General features: G+C 38.3%; 1 protein-coding gene across 1 annotated transcript in view; it reads left to right on the top strand.

Moving 5' to 3' along the window:
* The window catches only part of LAMA2 (laminin subunit alpha 2), a 432,393-nt gene extending 423,020 nt beyond the window's left edge, over positions 1 to 9,373 (top strand). The window contains exons 62-65 of the mRNA XM_087941278.1: positions 6,003 to 6,156; positions 6,909 to 7,039; positions 7,835 to 8,057; positions 9,040 to 9,373. Coding sequence (XP_087797404.1) covers positions 6,003 to 6,156; positions 6,909 to 7,039; positions 7,835 to 8,057; positions 9,040 to 9,197 — 666 coding nt within the window. The 3' untranslated portion in view covers positions 9,198 to 9,373. The remainder of the gene's footprint in view (positions 1 to 6,002; positions 6,157 to 6,908; positions 7,040 to 7,834; positions 8,058 to 9,039) is intronic.
* The last annotated feature ends 12,321 nt before the right edge of the window (positions 9,374 to 21,694 follow it).

Below are 21,694 nucleotides of genomic sequence, written 5' to 3'. Positions count from 1 at the left end.
ATTCAGGGAGACTAAGTTTGTCTGTCTTTGTAGGGGTAATCTAAATGTCATTGTGTTGTGTCACTGAGAAGCAGATCCTATGGTACATTTCTATATTACCAGTGGAGCTTCCCTTTGAACAGAAAACAGAACATAATAACAGAGTTTTGAAGGGACCTTGGAGGTCTCCTAGTCCAGCCCCCTGTTCAAACATGAGACCCTGTAGCATTTCAGACAAATGGTTGTCCAATCTCTTCTTTAAAATTTCCTGTGATGACCCAGGGTGGGATACACAAACAACACAGTCACAAAAACAGGTGAAGTCTCTTTAATTCCTTCAACTTGGCTTTAAAGCTCCAATTATCATTGACTGGAGACAAAAAAACTCCCTCAAAAATAGTTGCAAAAAGGAAGAACTTCCATTCAAACTCAAAATACATGTAATTATAAATAGAAAAAACAACACAAACCACACTGAAGCAATTACTGAGACAAGGCAGGATAAGGGCTTGGAAGACATCCACAGATATTAAAATACACACACTGGGAAGGACGCCAAACTCAGATAAGAATAGACAGACTAGAAATATTTTCACGCTTTGTTTCCAGCACTGGCCCATGCACAGTCCGTCCTCACAGCTGCAGCCCATTGTTTCTCCCTTATCTGCTACTCCCTGCGGGCCCTAGGATGAAGAGGGAATGGGCCTGCCCATTGACTGCCCAGCCAGCCTGTGCCCTTCCCAATTTCCTCCACAACCTCCACACACTTCCACTCCCTGTCAGCTGTTCCTCCTCTCCCTCGGAGTCAGACTCCAACAGGGGCATGACATTTCCAGTGATGAAGCACCCACGATTTCTGGAGGCAAGCTCTTCTACTGATTAATTGTTCTAAGTATCAGGTATTTTTTCCTTATTTCTAGATTGGTTCTCTCCATTTCTAGATTGGTTCTCTCCAACCTAAGTATGACATAATATAATTACTGTAGCAATCCTGAAAACTGTGGGAAAAATAGTATTGTAGACGTCAACCACTGTTCATAAAAATGTATCAACAATAGTGTACTATGCATTCCTATCTGGGAGCAAGGCTTAATTCCAGGTAAGTGTGTATAGCAACCACAGGTTAATGTTTTGGATATAGAAAATTCCTGTATCCCTACATTCCAGTCTTCCTGTTATAAAATCAGCGTTCTTAGATTTAATAACAGTGTTGGGCTTTACTCAGCCCTGAAACACACTTTGAGCTAATCACTATTAACCCATCTCAATTTATTTCATAAGTTATTAGGATAACATTGGGGATGGGAAAAAGATCTGTATAAACCATCTAGAGGTCCTTCAACACAGTCAAGATTGGCTACAATAAACAGACATCCTAAGACTCTTCCAAAGAAATCAGCTGAGAATTATTAGTCATAATAATCGATGACTAATAATAATTGACTAATAATAAATAATTAGTCATTTTAATCAAAACTTAGATACCTGGTACCAGGTGTTCCATATTAATTGCTGCCTATACATTTTCATTAAACATTGTTCCTCTATCACTTATTTTTCTAATGTTCACCAAACTCTTGATTGCAACTCTTGTATTACTCTTTCAAAAACATTTTTGCATGAATAGGGATTTAACTGCTTTGAACAATATAAATCAGATAAAGCCTTATATGTATAGTCAACCAAAGCAAGACGTCAGCCACTTTAACACAAACACTACACTGAATTCATACTTTAATTTATTGCTATTCCACAGTAGCAGGTACATTTGTAGGAGAAATTGCTTAGTAACAAATTGTTCTGCTGGAGGAAGCATGACCAAACAAGAGGAAAGAGTTTATTTTATAGAAAACAGTACAAAAAAATAGAAGGGTTGGGGAACAAAAGAAAATGCTAACAGAGAAAGACAAATGGCAAATCCAAGTGAACACTAGGCAGAGCCTTTATTATGGATTACCATAGCAAGAAGAGTGGCAAAAGATTATTTTTCAGCACTTATCTATAGATTGCTGACTGATGAACCTGTTCAAGGGAACCTGGTTCTTCTTGCAGGATGATTACAAGAAACATTCACGGTACTTAATGGACATTGGACAAAGTCCTTCAAATCCTCTCTAAATTGAATTCCAGCTATGTGAATCTGATGGAGTTGATCAAAACTTGGTCTTTAAGTTATGTGAGAAGAACTTAGCCTGTGCGTTCTAAGGAACTGGCAGGATACCTGTGGCTGTAAGTGCAGTTACTTGTGTATTAGATCAGTGCCCCACCGTTTTGAATAAGGTCTCCTGAGTGACAACATACTGTGTGGTTGGATTCAAGTGGTGCATCCTTTAGTAAGGCTGTGGCTCACCCTCTGTGCATTGAAGTGGTTATCCGTCTTGTCAATAAACCATCACTGAATCTAACAGTATTGAACCATTTTCATCTGTATCCAATCTTCCCTTTTGGGGAGGAGTGTGGCTGAGAAGTTAATGAAGCATTTTACAGTCAGGTTTCAGACCTGGATGTATAGTGAGTACTGAGATGGCATAGATCATGTTGTAAACAATTTCTGACGAGATTAGGTTGGTGGTGAGGTATCCGTTCTGCTTCTCCTTAATCGGTCAGTGGTTTCTTTCAGGATTGGCTTGGGGGTTTGAGAGTGGTGAAAAGCATGGTGTTGTTCCTTCCCCAGTTCCAATCCATGTTGGCAAGTTAGACAAGTCTCGCCTAAATCTCTGCTTTATGGAGTTCCACAAGGAAAAATGTTTCCCTATTCATACTGTACATATTGTACATGAAGCTACTGATCATATCATCTGTGGGCAGGGAATTAGGGATATCATCTGGAAAGCATGATGACTCCCTATTGTATATTCCACTCCCTTGGCTGAACAAATGATGGAAGCTGTGTACATCTAGAGAGAACAAAAAGGCTCAGACTCAACTCTTAAAGGACTGGAGTTTAGGACAGATCTGGAAACTTACATTATGGAGAGGAAACTGGTGTGCAGTTTGGAAACATTGCTAAACTATTGTATTCTGTTCAGAGAATGAGTGGCAGCCACGGCTATGAGGGATTTAGGATGACTCACAATAACCAGACTCACTGAGGCCAATTCGCCACAGTCAGGTTGCCACACCAACTCGCCATGGGAGAATTCACCATAGCCAACTTGGTGCAGGACAACCTCCAGTGGGACAAAAGTTATCGAAGAAATTGTGAAATAGAATCATTAAAGAAAGTATGCAAAAGGAAGGATGAAATGAAATGTGAATGACAAAAATTAAAATAATTTGTAATTGTTTTAAATAATTAAATTGTTAAATTGTCCTGCGATGACTTGTCCCATAGTGAATTGGCAGCAGTGAATTGTCCTATAGTGAGTTGACTGTGGCGAGTTGTGCCATTCAGGGCTATGAGGGGCCTTTCATCTCATGTGCCAATTGTTCCCCTTTCTGGATTGGAAGGCCTTCCTCACTACCACTCATATCTTTGCACTTGTTGGCATTATTACCAGGGCATTCTGCTTGGGGCTGATCTTGAAGACTACTTGGAAGCTACAGCTGATCTACAGTGCAGTGGCATGAGTAATTATGAGCCTACCTTCTTTGCATGCCTATGCAGCTGTTCTGACTCAAACCCTTTTCCAATAAAACAAACACAAACCAAAGGGAACAGAAACCTTTTAATGATTCTTACAAACCCCTGGTTAAAAGCCTGCTGCAAACTAATTAGCTTTGATAAGCATGAGCCTTGCCAAAACTGTGAGGCTGCCAAGAATAACAGATAAGGTTACCTAGAAATATGTTATAACACAAGAGTCTTCAAATACTAACTAAGATACTGCAATGCCCACGAGGCTCAAGTTTCAAAATGTCTTTGCTTCCTGCAAAGAACATCCGATTCACAGCTGGCTTTTATCTTCTTGAAGGAGGGGCCATTACCTTGCAGCCTTACTCTTGAGTCACCCGCGCTGCTGCAGCTGCTCTTTTCTGCAAGCAGCCCTGCACGCACGCGCACTTGGCACAGGCTCCTCAGGAACCTCATCACTGCTGCCAACCCCCACAATCTCTGAAGGCAGCAGTCCACTCCCTAATGGTCCTAGCCTCTCATCTGAGTCCTTGCTCTCCTCAGCCATCCACACCTGCTGCTGGCTAACCACAACAGTAGCACCGCTACTTTGTGAGCTGCTTTGGCTGTCTGTGAACTTCCAAGTACAGTTGAAGGTATTGGCTGTCACTTACAAACCCCTTCATAAAAAACAGAGCCAAAGTATTCATAATACCAATAATTTCTACTCATCTCTGAAGATTAAACATGCCATGGGTGTCCTTTATTAAACAGTGCCAACTAATGAGAATGGAATCAAGAAAGCCTCCTTTCCTGTTGCAATACCTACATTATGGAACAGAATTCACACACACACACACACACACACACACGCCAGATTATCCATGATCTGAATAGCCCTAACCCTGCTGACCTTTTCCAAGGCACTGAAGAACTATTGTTAGTTCTTCAGTCTCTTAGTTCTAAATGAATGAATGAATGAATGAATGAATGACCAATCATTGTTTATTGTCATTAATAAAAGGAAATTGACTATGCTTCGCTATATAGAGCTGAAGTGGTGCAGTGGTTAGAATGCAGTACTGCAGGCTACTTCTGCTGGCTGACTGCACTTTGATAGTTTGAATCTCACCAGGCTCAAGGTTGATTCAGCCTTCCATACTTCTAAGGTGGGTAAAATGAGGACCCAGATTGTTGGAGGGCAATAGGCTGACTCTGTAAACCACTTAGAGAGGGCTGTAAAGCACTGTGAAGCAGTATATAAGCCTAAGTGCTATTGCTATTCGTTGTTCAGAGTTTTCTTGTCACAAGTCATTGTGATTCTGATAATTAAACTTGCCTGCTCTTAGTTGATGTAGCAGTATGAACTGCTTGTCCAGGAAAGGAACCAAGATATTGGGGAGGGGAGAGCCAAATAAATCACCACTTAGAGCCTTAGTGAAAACAGTGACTCTATGTGTAGCATAGTTTACAGCTTTCCTTTATGAAAAGAATAATGTTGACTTCAGAGTCAGTGGCTCTAATATACAGTATCCCAACTTCCCCACTGCCTGTCTTCTGCTGAGGGACAGTAGATTTTTGTAGTAGTGGTGGTACTAGTGGTGGCAGTAGTAGTAGTAGTAGTAATAGTAGATTTTATTTGCAGTTGGCCTTGGGTTAATGTTACAAATTGTGGCTGATCTTTTTAATCTAAACTGAAACTACAGTTAATGGGATGGGAGATAGAGAGCCTTACCTGAACTCTGCCACAGTCCTAATCTAGATTGCCGTGTCAGTTTTTATCAAATGCATTTTTTACTTTACTATTAATTGGTAAGTACAAAATTTGTTCACAGTACTCTTACAATTCTATTTTAAAACATATGAAAGGAGGGATTCAATCTGCTTTATTTATCTTTTTACATTACATTCTTGTCTCCAAAATAATGTTCTTGAAAAACAAGATTACAGTTTGGTAAGAAAAGCATTTTAGAGATATGTTGTAACTCCAACTCCATGTTGGAGTTACAAGTGGAAAAAAAAACCAAGTGCAAATATTGACAGCCAGCAAGATTTGTCTTAGTAGAAAATGGTGATGTTGCATTAATTTTTAGTATTAACATGATCTGATCTAATAGAAGTACAAATGCTAACAACAAAGTAACTTTTGTGAAGATGAAAATATATATACTGTAAATATAAGAAATATATAAAGATAAGAAAAAGAACCATTTTGAAACACTCTAACATTTTATATTTCCAGTATATTTTGATAATCATTCTACCATTTGGGGTATTATCTTTGCTACATCTTTTAAAAAGGCAACTCAGTATCGGAAAATAAATCTATCAGAAATAAATTTTATAGAATAGTCCTGAAACTAGGCCACTCCTTCCATCAAGTTGAAAACATTAGATTAAAAAAATGATGTCAGAATAAAGTATTTTAGAAAGGCAACTAACTTTCTTAAGGATTTTTACCCTGACTCAGGTAGTCTACAGCATTGATGGATGTATACGAAACTTTCAAATGACAGAAGCTCCCATTGATCTGAATAATCCTACCTCCTCTTATAATGTTGGAAGATGCTTTGCCAATCCACAGGAAGGAACCTACTTTGCAGGGACAGGATTTGCCAAAGCAGGTAATGCCACCTCAAAATCTGCTCTTAGATGAACCCTTGAGGATCCTTGGTGCTCTCTGAGCTGGGATTCTTGCAGACGTTTCATTAGCCAAACAGGATTGTGTTACTTAGTTCAGGTAATGAGAAGTCTGCAAGAAAACAACCAAGCATAGAGAGTACCAAGAGCCCTTCATTTCAACCCTGAGTGACAAATATTCTCCTTTATTGCTACATGAACCTTTTTAAAATCCTGGTTAGGCCCTTCTGTTCTGCCATTCCGCCAAGGGAGGAATGATAACAGAGAATCACAACTGAAAAGCGTAGAACAGACACAGAAGAATAGTTTCATCTTCTGAGGCTTGTTGAATTTGAAATTTTTTAATGACAAGAATGTTGCCCTTGAGGCATAATAACATATTACAACGATGGTAATAATCATCATGTTTAATATCTACACAAGATTGTTGCAGTTCTGATTTTTAATAAGATTCAGAATAGATTAATTACAATTCTTGACACTTCAGGATGCTATTTGAAATAGCTCTCTGTATGTAGAGGTAGCAATAGATACATATCTGCCAATCTGATTAAGAAATGTGATTTTTATGCACAGTGTCAACGCCGCACTATCATTCACCAAAGCGATTTGGTGTATAAAGTAACTGTGAAATATGAATGCTGTCCTTAAGCGTACTGGTGCCTGCATCTCTGTACAGTATAGAAAAATTATCCTTGCATTATTCTTAGACTGTTTTTCCTTCCTTATTCCTTAGTTGGAGCATATAAAGTGGGACTAGACTTACAGGTGGAATTTGAATTCCGTACAACACGGACAAATGGGGTTCTATTGGGAATCAGCAGTCAAAAAATGGATGGCCTTGGCATTGAGTTGGTAGATGAAAATGTGAGTATGGAACTATTAGGAAAGAATCTAATTAAATGTTGTTTCTCAGCAGACCTAAAGAGACTCTATCAAAAGATACTGAGCCATGTTACTCATCCATTGTTCCATGTCAGTATCTTGAGCTCTGATTCCTTTTGGGTTGTCCCTGTAGCCAGTGATCTTTGCAATACAGTTGAAGTCAGAGCTACAGGCTAGCAAACTATATTCTACAAATTTAAATTGGGGGAGCGAGGCAGGTTTCATAACATTTCCCCAGTTAAAGTATTATTATGAACCTAATCTGCATTTGTTAGAACAGTCTTGTGAAAATCCCTTCTAATTAAACTTCTGTTTCCCTTTCCAAAATCTCATTTTGGTTCTGCTAAATTCTTTCTAAAATAAATGCTGCTTGAATACAAATAGCCAGCTTGTACAAACATTGAAATAATCAAGCCCTATTGCTGTAGCACTGTTGTGGGTCTATTATCCATTTTAGATTTTGGCAGCAATCAGTTGACAAACAGTATGATCCATAATTTGTGCTTTCTCGCCAAAATTGCTTCTCAGTTATAAATTAATTTCAAGTGGATCCTTGAATTCAGAATATTCATTTGCAGTGGTTAAGAATTTAATCGCAGCTTTTGCTGAAAAGGATAATTAAGTCTCAATATGTTGAATGGGAAAGCCAGGCCTACACATTGTATAACGATCTCTTCCAAGTTATGTGGATAAGTTGTTTGACTTAATTTAAATTGCCTGTTTGTGTGTTTGTTTGTTTGTTTGTTTGTTTGTTTGTTTGTATAATTTCTCACATAGGTTATGTTCCATGTTGATAATGGTGCTGGTCGGTTTTCGGCCATTTATGAAACTCCTATACCAGGGAGTTTGTGTGATGGGCGGTGGCACAGAGTTGTGGCACACAAGATAAAGCATCGTTTAACGCTGACAGTGGATGATCAGCATGTGGAAGGGATCAGTCCTAATGCAGCTTCGACTTCAGCAGAGACAAACGATCCTGTCTTCGTTGGAGGATATCCTGGTGAGTAGATAAACCAGGCCAATGCTACAGTTGCTATCCTTCATTATTGTTTAATTTGTTACTTTTATTACAGCCACCAAACCCCAAGGGAATCCATTTATGGAACTCTATTAAGTGTTTCATAAAGTAAAATTTTTGAAACCAAGAAATTATACAAATGCACGCGGTCTGGATTGAGCCTGGTGGTGTTAAATAAACAACAGTAACTGCAGTGCATGTTGAAAATGCAGTGTTCTCAATCACCGGGGCATGGGAGTTTATTTTTAAGCATTTCTGTTCCAAATTCAACTTTTGAACTGTGTTTTGCATCTAAGGTTCCCATTTATTTGCCTGGTTATTTGTTTACTCATTTTGCATTCCATCTGTTTGCTCAGATTGAACAGAAAAGTTATTACACATCATTATCACCTCAATTCGGGTGCCTTGGATGGGACTAAAATCATAATATGTTGTGATAAGTGGTGATTGTTCCCTGGCATAGCAAAATTTAGTAAAAAGCTGAATAACTTGTGCCTGTGCACAGATAAATTCCTTATGTATCCAATCATATTTGGCCAATAAGGGTTCTCTTCTTTTCTCTCTTCTCTCTTCTCTTCTCTCCTTTCCCCTTCCATTCCATATTCTGCTCTATTCTATTCTTTTTTCTATTCTATTTTTTCTACTCTATTCTTTTTTCTATTATTCTATTCTATTTTGAATTTTTAGGGATAAGGTACAATCTGAAAGCATGGTTTTATGTTATTGAGTTATTAAAAATATTTTTAATTGCAGTAATGCTAAGTTTCATTATTCTGTGACAATTGTCTCTGTACCATATATCTACAAATGACATCTATGCATATGAGTTCACACAATACGTAACAAACACATTTGGTACCAGTTTACACTGTTATCTACTTACAGAAAAAGATTTCTTTAAAAAACAAACAAATCTCAAGACCTGAAAGATCCTACTTTCTTTTCTTTATCTCTTCCCTCCCAGATGGATTGAAGCAGTTTGGCCTGACCACTAACATTCGATTCAAAGGCTGCATTAGGTCTCTGAAACTCATCAAAGGGGCAGCTAAACCACTGGAGATTAACTTCAGCAAGGCCTTGGAAATAAAGGGAGTGCAACCTCTGTCCTGCCCAGGGAATTAAAGAGAAAAACCATCAAATTGCAATAGGAGTCCGAGCAGTAACGCTAACAAAAAGATTCTTTTACAAATATGCCTGTGATATATTCCAATGCTACTGTTTCAGGGTGTACTTCTAAAAGCAATATAAAACAAGGGGGGGGGGAGGAAATCCCTTAAAATGAATAAAGCAGCAAGTTACACATGTATGATGTGTTGATTTTTTTCCCCCTTATTTTGCAGCAAAATGGGATATTATAGAATGAAATTGTACCATGCCAGTTTGTGTTGGTAGCTGTGTGCAATTTTGAGCCTCACCTTTTAGCCTTAGTTGGTTTCAGTGGCCTTGTGCAGGATTTTCTTTGCAGCTTTGGATAGCACTACCAGGTTTTCTTTGTTTTTCTCCCCACATCTTTGAGCAGGATGTGGCTAGCAATGCAATTTCATGTTTCATCCTATAGTGTCTTTGGTGCTAGGATGAAACATAGTGAAAATAGTTACATCATCACTAATACTTTATGAGCTTCTATGAAAGCAATAGCACTTAGACTTATATACCACTTTATAGTGCTTTACAGCCCTCTCAAAACAGTTTACAGAGTCAGCCTATTGCCCCACAACAGTTTGGGTCCTCATTTTACCCACCTCGGAATGATGAAAGGCTGAGTCAACTTTGAGCCTAGTGAGATTCGATCTGCCAAATTGCAGTAGGAGTAGCTTGCAGTACTGCTGCGCCACCGAGCTCCTTATGATGTGTAAGAATGAACATATCATCCACATATAGTTAAAAGTCTGTAGAGATTCTCAGTCATCCAGGTCATGGTTGTCCCAAAGGTGCTTTTTCAGGAGGCAACTGGACTTTTTGGGTTCTTCTTCAGCTCTGACAGGATAGTGGGGAATGGAAGAGATTATATTCTTTCCAGCAGCTGGTAATTTGCATCCTTTTAGAATATAAATCCTTCTATTCCCCATGATATAAATCCTTCTATTCAGTCAGAGCTGAAGAAGCAAAATGTCTTCAAAGGAAAAAAAAACCTGAAAGTCCAGTTGCCTCTTGAAAAAGCACTTTGGGGATATAAATATAGTGTTTGCTTTTTATGGGAAGGACTAAGATATTTCAATTAAAGGGAAGAGCAGTGAGAATCCCGAAAGAGTTAGATGCATTCAAGATTCACTTGCCAAAAAAAAAAGACATTTTATGAGCACATTATGTATTGTGTTTATACACAATAAATATTCATGCTGCATTTGTGCCTGAAGCTCCTGGAGCTTTGTACAAATAGTTCATTTAGTCACCATTCAGAGTTTTACAGCAGCACTGAAAAAAGTGACTCAGGACTGTTCTTCACACTTATGACTGTGGTAGCATCCCCATAGTCACATGATCAAAATTTAGATGCTTGGCAACTGGTTCATATTTATGATGGTTGCAGTGTCCCGGGGGTCATGTGATCACCTTTTGTGACCTTCTCACAAGCAAAGTCAATGGAGAAGCCAGATTCACTTAACAATCATGTTAGTACCTTAACAACTACAGGGATTCAGTTAACAACTGCAGCAAGGGTGGGATTCAACCGGTGTTACTACTGGTTCGGTAATTACATTTTGTGTGCTTCTGTGTCTGCTTCTCTTCAGAGCTACCGGTTCTATAGAGCCGGGCAGAACAAGTAGCATCCCACCCCTGAACTGCAGCAACAAAGGTCCTAAAATGGGGCAAAATTCACTTTAAACAGGTCTCACTTATCAACAGAAATTTTGGTCTCAATCATGGTCATAAGTCAAGGACTACCTGTATTGGAGACTTGTGTGTAAGTTACATTTCGGGTACTATATAGGAGAATGTGGGATACTGAGGCACTTTTAATTCTGCTACTCCTGTTTTTAGCATCATGTCAGAAACGTCTCCCTTCAAACTGGAGATACTTAAACATCTCCTTTGAATATTGATTTTAATTTACATATTAAATCATCAAATTGTATAGATGTTTTGCAGCATACAAGAGCTGCATAAAGCCCTGAAACCGTAATAAAACATCTCCACCCTCAAAGAAAGATTAAAGGCGAAGAGCTCAAGTGGCTGATTTGAACTGCTGTTCCAAATCAACAGGCAAAGAGCTCTTAAGCATTTCAAATCTATATTATTAAAGCTTTTGAATGTTAATGCCCATGCAGTTCGTTAGTATTTTCTATATGTTTATATAATATATATATTTTTCCATAATATAAAGGGCTGCCTTTTCTTGGAGAAATAGTGATGGCAGCGTTCTCTGCCTAATCAAATGTTTAATATAAATATCAAATGAACATTGGACTTAATACCTAATATAATGTTTCGACAGCAACAGAATGCTATGTGTTTCTTTTTAAAAAATATTTAAAATGTGGCATGATCATATTTTTCCTCCAATGGACTACTATATGATATCAGTGAAAACAGAAAAAATAATAACCGTGCCTACTATACAATGTGTTAAGTATTTTGCTCTATACATCTTTATTTTAAATGAATAGTTTTGCTCTTCTTTAAAACAATTTTGGAGCAAGCGTGCTACCTGGACCCTCTCTGAAATTTGATGATCAATCTGAAAAGAATAAAAATGCAATAATTGGTTAGAAATCCACAGCTTATTTCCGGGACTGCAAAAAGCTGCCCAGAAGTAAACTGTATGTTTCAAATGTCTTGCCTTGCTTGAAAGCATCTCTGGTAAGTCTCAGGTAGCATCACTGACTCAGCAAGGTCAGTTCTTAGCCATGAAAGCTGGCCAGTCACTCTGTCTTAGCACAGCCCACCTCACAGGGTCATTGTGGGGATAATAGGAGGCAAAGTATTAATTAACTTTGCTAAGATAGATGATAGATATAGATAGATAGATAGATAGATAGATAGATAGATAGATAGATAGATAGATAGATAGATAGATAGACAGATGATAGATAGATAGATAGTTTTTTTCAGATTGCAAGAATTCATCCTTCTCATTTCCTATAGTTACCTCATCATTCCTTCAGAGATGGAAATGGCCATTCAATCTTCCCCAAAGAGCACATATAAAGATGGAGAAGAAATGGAGACAGTTCTATCAGTAGAAACCCAGTAGAGTTCTGTGATGACCTGGGGCATGGCACAAAGGCAACACAGCCACATAAATAAGAAGAGTTCCTTTAATACCTCCAATTTTGCTCCTAATGTCCAGGTTATCTTCGGCTGGAGAAAAAAATTCTTCCAAGAACAGTCTTTAAGTGGAGGAAATTCAGTCCAAAAACAAAGTACATACAAATAAAAATCCATACAAACCACGCTGCAGTAATTAACTTGACAAGGCAGGAGAAGGTATCACAGACTTGAAAGGCCAGCAAAACACACACAGTTGGGAAGATGCCAGGAACCCAGATAAGCCTTGACAATACCAGATAATTTACAATTTGCTCTCAACAGAGCAACTCCCCTTTTTAAACACTGTTCCCAGCTGCAGCTAATGAAGGGAATCAGAGCCCTTTCCTCCCCTGTAAGCCACACAACTCACGTTGCTCCCTTCTCTGTTCCTCCCTGCATGCCCTAGAATGAAGAGGGGGTGGGCCTGGGTCTTCCTCCAAATTCCCTCTGCCTTGCTCTACCTCTCTCCTGCTCTGCCCAGCCGGACTTTGCCCTTCCCCAGTTTCTTCCACAGCCAACGGAGCCACACTCCCACTCGGAATCAGATTCTGACAGGGGCATGACAAGTTCACTCAATGACTTTTCTTCATATTTAAGCTACAGGAAGGCTTAGAGGAACATTGTCCAGGGGGTCAGGATGGGTCAGACACGACTTCACAACTAACAACAACAACAACAACCTCACACTAATCGACTTCCAATTCAGCAAGTTGCCCAACTCCACAAGTACCAGCTGATTAAATAATTGTTGCTTTCCTGCAACAGAGCCATTATCTGCAAATCTCAGTGCTGTCTGGCAGTGCAGAACATGGCTACAAACTCTCAAGATACTTATCCAACTCAAGATCAGTTGCTGGCTAAAGCTCGTATGACAACAGCACAGTGGGATAAAGTTATTTCAGCAAACAGAGTACCCAAATCTCATTTTCTACTCTAATGGAATGGAACTAGAACAGATTGTTAAATTTAAATAGCCTTGTTAGTACTTAGGTTAAGTCAGCCGTGGCCAGTTTTAAAGATCCGTGCCACCCTGTCACTTCCTGCTTATATGGGAAGTGATAAAAACTCTGAAACACTTGTACCAGCACGTGCTTTATGACAGTCCTGCTCACTAGCTGGCTTATTGCTTGCAGAGGATCATTGATTTGTCATGCTGGAACAATCACTTTAAAACAAATACCTCTTCACTTGACAAGAAAATATTAAAGTGACTTCAATAAGTGGGCACTGTAAAGCAGATGGAAATCCACTCTTGTGATTTAAAAAAAGTTGTTTTAACTGTGAACAGCTTAATTATATATTTTCATTTTTTTTAAAAGAAAAACTATTTTAACTGTTAATTTCAAAAGACATTTGACCTTCACATATTTTCTTAGACTTAGAATAACTTTATTGTCACTTTAAATGTATACTAAATGGCATACATTAAAATGAAATGTTGTTGTATACAGCTCTCACCACCTCCAATATACCCTACACAAACATGACAAAAAAAATATTTGCTTATCCGCACATCCCCACATATTTTCTATGACACAGAGAAACAACACAGTCTAGTTTGGATATATACATATACATGGTGAGAAAAAGAAATCTTGCAAGTGTACCAGACGGTAAATGTAAACTAATCAACATACATTAAAATGAAATTTCATTGCATACAGCTCTCAAAGGGTCACCACCTGCAATATACACTACATAGACATGACAAAAAATGTTTTTCATATATACCCACCTATATTCTATGACACAGAGAAACAACAGTCTAGTTTGGATGTATACATGTACATGGCAAGAAAAACAAATCTTGTGAGTTTACCAGACGGAATGGTATAGGGAACAAAGCTGTTACAGAATCTGGGAGTCCTGCTAGAAATACTTGGAGCAACAAAAATTGGTGTGTGGGATCTGTTAATTAGACCACATGTGACTTAACATCCTTCACATGTCAGTATTCAGTTTTGATGATAAACAAGACCTAATCCTTCAAACCAATAAATCAAGATCCATCTATTTTTCAACAAACATTTCAAAGCATGACTTCTAAAGGGATGGATAAAATGTATGTACAGCACAAGATCTAAGCCCTACCAAGCAGTTTTATTTTCTCTTAGGTAGACAGCATTCAAGTGAAATATCAGCATTATAGAGTTGCAGAAACTATTACTGGACATCTGGTACTTCTTCCTGCTTTGGTACAAAATATCCCCACCATGAAATTGTCCAACTTCTAAGAGACCGTAAGAGACCATCTACTACCATTTCAAGTTAATACATAGCCTTCTCTTTTCCAAGATTGTCACATGACGGCATCCTTTAAAGAAAACATACTTTTCCTTCAAACTTCCTTCAAAGAACTTGGGCTCCATCTTACCATCTTATTTTTCTATTAGACACTACTCCCCTTTGAATCTATCTTTGTTTCTAACTCTTAAATATTTGGGGTCCAGACCTGGACACCAGACTGCAGATAAACTCAGGAAATGGAAAATAAAAGTGAGGTGTCCTTTCATGAGACTGTGTTTCAACTCATGTATCCAAATATCACATTATTTTAACAGACATCGCCCACTGATTATTTTTATTCAACTTAAAACAGACTACAATTGTCATGCTAGCTATTATGTATTAAGTGTCATGATATATTAATAATCTTTGCTTACCAATGGATTAATTATTGTATAATCTAAAGGCATTACATTGCATTTGTTATTTAAGGCAGCAATTTCCAATCCCAATTCAACAGGCAGTTCAAAGTTCAAACCTTTATTGTCAATGTGCAACTTGTGTACAATGAAACTGAATGAGCCTCCCTTGCAGTGGTGGGATTATTATTTTTTTTACTACCAGTTCTGTGGGCATGGCTTAGTGGGTGTGGCTTGGTGGGCATGGCAGGGGAAGGATAATGCAAAATCTCCATTCCTTTTCCACTCCTGGGGGAAGGTTACCGCCGGTTCTCTGAACTACTCAAAATTTCCACTACCGGTTCTCCAGAACTGGTCAGAACCTGTTGAACACCACCTCTGCTCCCTTGGTGCAGCCCACCCAAGAAAACCCAAGAACATTTATTTATCTCAATAAATCAATGAATAAAAAAAGAAATCCCTAACCCCAAATAAGCAATAAACTAGCACATGTATATATATATAATATCACACCGGTATATACACTGGCACTGTAAGTCTATCACATTAAGCCTGATTGTGGTGTTATGTTGTGTTTAGTAGTCTGATGGCCCATGGATAAAAGCTATTTTTCATCCTATTTGTCCGACTGCCTGTGCAGTCCTGCCTGATGGTAGGAGAATAAAGAAATGCTGTCCAGGATGTGAGTCATCCCTTAGGATTTTCCTCCCTCTGCTCAGACAGCAGGACCTGGCAATTTCATCCAGTGCGGTTAGGGGGCAGCCCATGATTATTATTATTTTTTCATTATCCTACCTGGGATTATCCTATCTGGGATTTCCAAAAGCCCCATTTCGTTGGGAGACAGAAGATTGGGGAAGACAGTCTTAATATATTCGTGCCTATAGTATAAATTGCTTAACTCAAGTGGTTTGTAAGATGAATGTAAAACCAACATGGTCAGGAATGTTTACTTACATTGATTATACTCTCCTCTTCGAAATGAAGAATGAACAGACATTGACTTGATCTGCACACAAAAACTTAAAAGCAATTTAAACACTGCTTATGGAAATATTCCTTACCTAAGAGAAAGAAGTTGTTTTAACAAGTGTGACCCACACCTGATATGGAAAAGATAAATGAGCACCATTAAAGTCTTGTTAGGGAACTAATTTGTGGAGCATCTGGGAGTGATTACAAGGCTGTGACAAAATTAATGCTTAGTCTTTACAAAATGTGTTTTATCTTCAAAACACTTCTTCCATGCTAATTAATTCACTTCACTAAATACAAATATCAGCAGACACACATGTGAAGATTTTGATATTTTCACTTTAGGCATAACTGATGAAAGGATGGGTTCCTGGCACTATTATTCAAATGACATTGTGGGCTTAATCTGTCTTTCCTTTTTAAGGGATTTTTGCTGCTAAGAAAAACAGTGGATGCCCTCACAGGAAAAATAGAGCAGATTTAGAAATGAAAAGAATTGTTGAATCCCAGAAAATTCTAGGAACAAGGCCAGATTATAACACACACATAAAAACACCAACTTCTGAGGGGTCCTTGGTATTCTCCGAGCTTGGTTGTTTTCTTGCAGTTATTTCATTGTGCAAAAAAAAAACATCAACAAAGCAAAAAGGGAACAAAAGAAAAATGGTTACACTAAATATTTTCAGAACACAAGACATCAGCCTTCCTCTTATGTAAACCTCAAAAAAAGAAAAGAAAAATGAGAAGTAGCCTCTCTAGTGATGTGTCTATCCTGTGGGCCAGTCTGAAAATTAAGTTGTGGCTTTTTTCATGGTACAAAATTCTCAACTTCTTGAGATCACACTATCACAAAATATTTTTATGTAGCCTTCTAGGAACTCGGAACGTGGGCAGCATGAAAAGAAGTGGATGCAATCTAATTAAAATGTAATTCATCAAATAGTATTGTTCTTGTATTTAATCATTTTCTGCTTTGATTGTATTAACAATTATTATCTGACACCACCACAAAAATTAGTGCAGGAGCGGCACCAACAGCTCTGGAATAGCTGGGTGGAACAACTGTGAAGCTCTCTTTTATACCATTTCTCCAAAACTGCTTTGGAGTGGGGGTCTCCAACCTTGGCAACTTTAAGACTTGTGGACTTCAACTCCCAGAGTTCCTCAGCCAGGATGAACTTTGGGAGCTGAAGTCCACAAGTCTTAAAGTTGCCAAGGTTGGAGACCCCTGCTTTGGAGGAACAAAATGGACACCTGAGCTAATGCATTAGGAGAAGCTAATCAAAAATTCAAAACACCTAGTATCAGGTAAACAAAAGTCCATCAAACTGCATTTCTTTACAATATTTGCTATGACATTAGGAAGAGCTCATTGGTTTCCTTCAGCTACATTTTTCTTATTTTCCAAAGATGGACAGAAAGGGTAATGTAGGCTGTGGCCTTATGCAGCAACAAATTAGAACAGCTGCTCATTGGATTTCATTTAAAAAAACAATTTGTAATCATCACAGAGCAAATAACAGCTTTCCCTATTGCAAGAAATTATTTCAGAAGAATTGCTTTGCAGATCCCACAAAGAGATGGGAGTATTAACTTTGTGTGACATCATTTCCTTGATATCGAATGTGCTTTTGCTTCTGTTTCCATTTTGCTGGTGTTATTCCTTTGCCTAAATAAGCATTTCTTGTAATTTCCATGGACTTAATTTAAAAGGCTGAAAGAGGAACTACTGTCCCTTCAAGGCAACTAGGTAATTACAAGGAACCCACACTAGAAATGGTGAATAGACTGGAGCAACTACCATACATTTTATTATTGTAATTCTAAATTGCTGCTTTGCAGTTTCCTATCAGCGAGTCCCTTCAATCTATATTGTTTTAAGAACATGACTGGAGTAATGCCAGTTGATGTGGAAAAGTAATTATTTTATACACAGTATATATTACTGTTTTCACAGCTCTTATTAAGATTGAAAATCCAGAGCAGCAGAAGGATAAAGTTGGCTTCTTTCCCTTCACCTGGACTGAAATATATTTGATGTGGAACAGTGACTACTGTATATTTATTAATGTCGTTATTTCTAAGTGCTGATATAAAGCCTTCAAACTGGAGCGCTTGTTCTCCAAACAGGTCTTGGATTCAAAGTCCTTTCTGAAGTCCTGGAGAGCCATTCCTCATTAGTATGCTTACACCACTAGATGGAATCAAGCTCCATAGAACTTCGTTCTTGCAAGATGATACAAACACACCGCATTGGAAAGCCCTTCACCCAACTGGTTTTTTAGATCTGCTTACTCTGAAGACATTTTGTGCAGATTCTCTTTCAGGTTTCAGATGCTACTTGACCATCTGTGACCACCAATATGAGGCACCCCAATTGTCTTGCTGAATGGCTTGTGCCTCTTCATATACTTCTATACAAAAGGGTAACTTTATTTTTAAACCTGTAGAGTCTTTATAACCAGTGGGAGGTTGTCCTTTCTGGTCATCCTAAGGCACTCCCATCTGCTTCAGTTGCTTTAGTTTTAGGCCACAATTTCAATTAAATGATTTTAATTTAAGAATGCTCACCAAGCTTTTTCCTACTCATTTTAATACAAGCTGAGGGAGGTACTCAGGTTAACCAATTAAAATGTGCTTACACCTTCTACAAAGTTTTGCAATTAAAATTAAATAAAAGGTTTTCTTAAAAATCTATTTTCTGAACTAATGCCACTTGTAATTTTTTTTCCAACAAGCAACTGAATTTCAATGTATAACTTCTAGCTATCAGGCTACATAAATTGCAAAAGTTGCACTTCACAAATGCTTTTCTCCAATTAGGAACGCCTTAGAAAATCCTCCGTTTTCCCCCATTCCAGTAGTGGGATTCAGCCGGTTCACACCAGTTCAGACAAACCGGTTGCTAAATTACACCATCACCCCATGCTATCAAAGTTTGATCCTGGGCGCTGCATTGCGCTGCAATGGAGAAACGGGAAATGGAGTGCCCATTGCAAAGGAAGGAGAAAGCTATTTTCCCTCTTTCTTCTCCCTGCTCCTCCTCCTTCCCTCATGTCAACCGCTCCATTTCCCGTTTCTCACAATGCCTAAGATCCACTTTGATAGTGTGTGTGTATGTGTGTGTGTGAGGGGAGTAATTTAACAAGCGGTTCACCCAGGCTCAGGTTGGCCATCACGTGAGACTCATCCCGCATGTGCAGCGGAGCTAGAAGATGGGGATGGGCCACACCTCCCACGCCCACCAACCTGACCCCGGGCAAACCGGTTGTTAAATTATTTGAATTCTACCACTGCCCATTCCAATACCCAAGTATAAGAAATTTAGCTCTCTGGGTCTTGTGAAGGCCCACCATTGTTCCTATGAAGGTTTGACCTCCATTAGCATTGCTGCCTTTTTTCACAACCCTCCTTTTCTAGCATCTGCTTTATTCTACAGTACTGAGGAGGAATACTTTTTTCCAAGATCAGCATTAGAGGTGATAACTTGGCTCAAACCAAATGCTTTCCAGATGGTGTGCTTTGCTTACGTAAATCAATTTAAAAGCTGCTGAGATTTTTTTTTCTAAAGTTCTCCTGGATGCAAGTAAGGAAGCAATCACCATGGATGCTTCAGAATAAGGCACTAGAACTGTGTTTTGCATCTGGTAATCTGTACTTTGTTTAGTGAACATAAAGGTATATATAAAATTGTGACTAGTAGATGTATACAAGGATGTATGCACAACAGGTTAGCTCCAAATAAATATAATTTGAAATTAAAAAGTAATATTAATAAAAATAATGTTTTAATGATGCAGTTGTGACCTTTTTTCTTCTTCTAGGTATGCATAGGGAAGCTGAACTGAATTGAAATACTACCATACTAACAGGATCTAGAGGTCCTTAATTATCCCCACAATGAAGCTCTGTTTCATTTAAATTAGGAAAACAAATGTTCAGCCTGGAGGATGTGGCCCACCAGCACCTTGAATAGCCCTAAGAGCCCCCAAGAATGAATTGAAAAATTGACCCTCTTTTTTTGTATTTTTGGTAAGATTGAAGGTTTAACTGGTAAAGTGGATCTTCTAAGCCTTTCAGATGTTTAAGGCATCCATTTCAACCCTTGGAATTCCTGGAATTCAACCCTGGTTCTCTCTGCTTTTGGAGTGTGCCCCCTGACTTATCATGCATAGTTTGTGTGACCTCAAGCCAATCTAAATTGTTCACTTTGCTTAAATGGATTACTCTTTGGCAAAATCAAGGACAGATGAGAGGAGTCTAGTCTTGGATCACTGGCCTAAGCCTCTTCAGTGCCATGCAGAGATATAAACAGGAAGGGTGAAATATGCCAAGATGTCATCCACAATGCATGGTCAAAGCCTTGCCATGTATTGGGTAGAGTGCTTGATCATTCCGTCCTGGCGCCATCTTGAATTTTTATATCCCCCATCTTTTGATGTACCTGGTCTTTTGAAACAGTTCCTTGAATAAGTATGGATGTCCTTTAGCTCTTCTCCAGCTAGAGAGAGATGTTTCCTACCTATGATTCCATTCCATACATAACTGCTAAGGGAAGGATATAAAATAGGCACAAAGTCTTGGGGGTGAACCCTACTCACCTCTCCAAATATTCAACATACATATGAACATCCTTCACTGGTATCCACCTAACTTTGCTCATAGGGAAAATAGAATAGACAATTGTCCTTGATCGGAACTGAAAGGGTGCACTTATTACATTAACCACAAGGATCTTTCTTCTGAAATATACAGTAGGATCAAGGATTCTTGTATGCTTTACAAAATTGCAGAGACAAGGTTAGAAATTGTTATGCTTGAATGGGGTTTCCAATTAATGTAATATATAATGCACAAAGCAATGAATATGCAACATTCATAAAAGTATACATACTTTTAACTCAAACATTTTAATTGTTTATATACTGTTTTATATTTCAATGTTTTATTAGTCCATCTTTGAAAGAAATGTGTAGTTCAGAAATGTGAAATACAAATAAATATCAAAGTAAAACACAGGAGCTGATAAAATTTGTTGTATGTTATACTATATAAACCTGTCAAGTTAGAAAGCAAATGGGTTTATAAATTCCTAGAAAGTTACATACTCTGCTTATTTCTCTGCTCTTATTGTATCTGTGATCCTGCTCTAGGTATCTTTGTCCCTCCTGAGTAAGGAGAGACTGGGGAACCACTGAAGAGTATAAGGCACTGATGTCAAACTTGCAGTATCACATTGCCGTCACATAACATTTTGTGATGTTTTTTCCATCTGCGGAACTGGGGTAGGCGTGGCCTGCATGTGCCGCCAGTTTGACACCCCTGCTATAAGAGCTATAAGGATTATACTAGTCTTGCTATAAGGGCTATTCTAGGCACCTATTTGATAATAGTAATTTGGTTTGCTTGGAATTGATCATGGCTATGCAGCTCCAATGGAATGGATTGAGTTATAGTTTTCCTTGATTATAACAGAGTAGAATGTTTCTTTGAGTAAGGGGATGTTCTAGCTTCTTTGAAAGAAGGAGGAGTTAATCAACTCTTTGAAAACCACTGCTAGATCCAACAGAACTGAACAATTTTGTTTAGGTCTCTAAAAAAATCAAGATTATTGAGTAGGTGAATGTCTATGGAGATTTTCAGCCACACAAGTCATGGTTGTGTTGGGCTCCATATTCAACTATGCCCGCCAGTAATAAAAGAATAAAACACGTTAATTGTGGATCCCTCCCACCAGCGACGAAGTGG

The sequence above is a fragment of the Pseudonaja textilis genome, chromosome 1 (assembly GCF_049901715.1).
Source record: "Pseudonaja textilis isolate UNSWEBS1 chromosome 1, rPseTex1.2, whole genome shotgun sequence".
NCBI classification, from domain to species: domain Eukaryota; kingdom Metazoa; phylum Chordata; class Lepidosauria; order Squamata; family Elapidae; genus Pseudonaja; species Pseudonaja textilis.
This window is presented reverse-complemented; position numbering and strand designations above follow the sequence as displayed.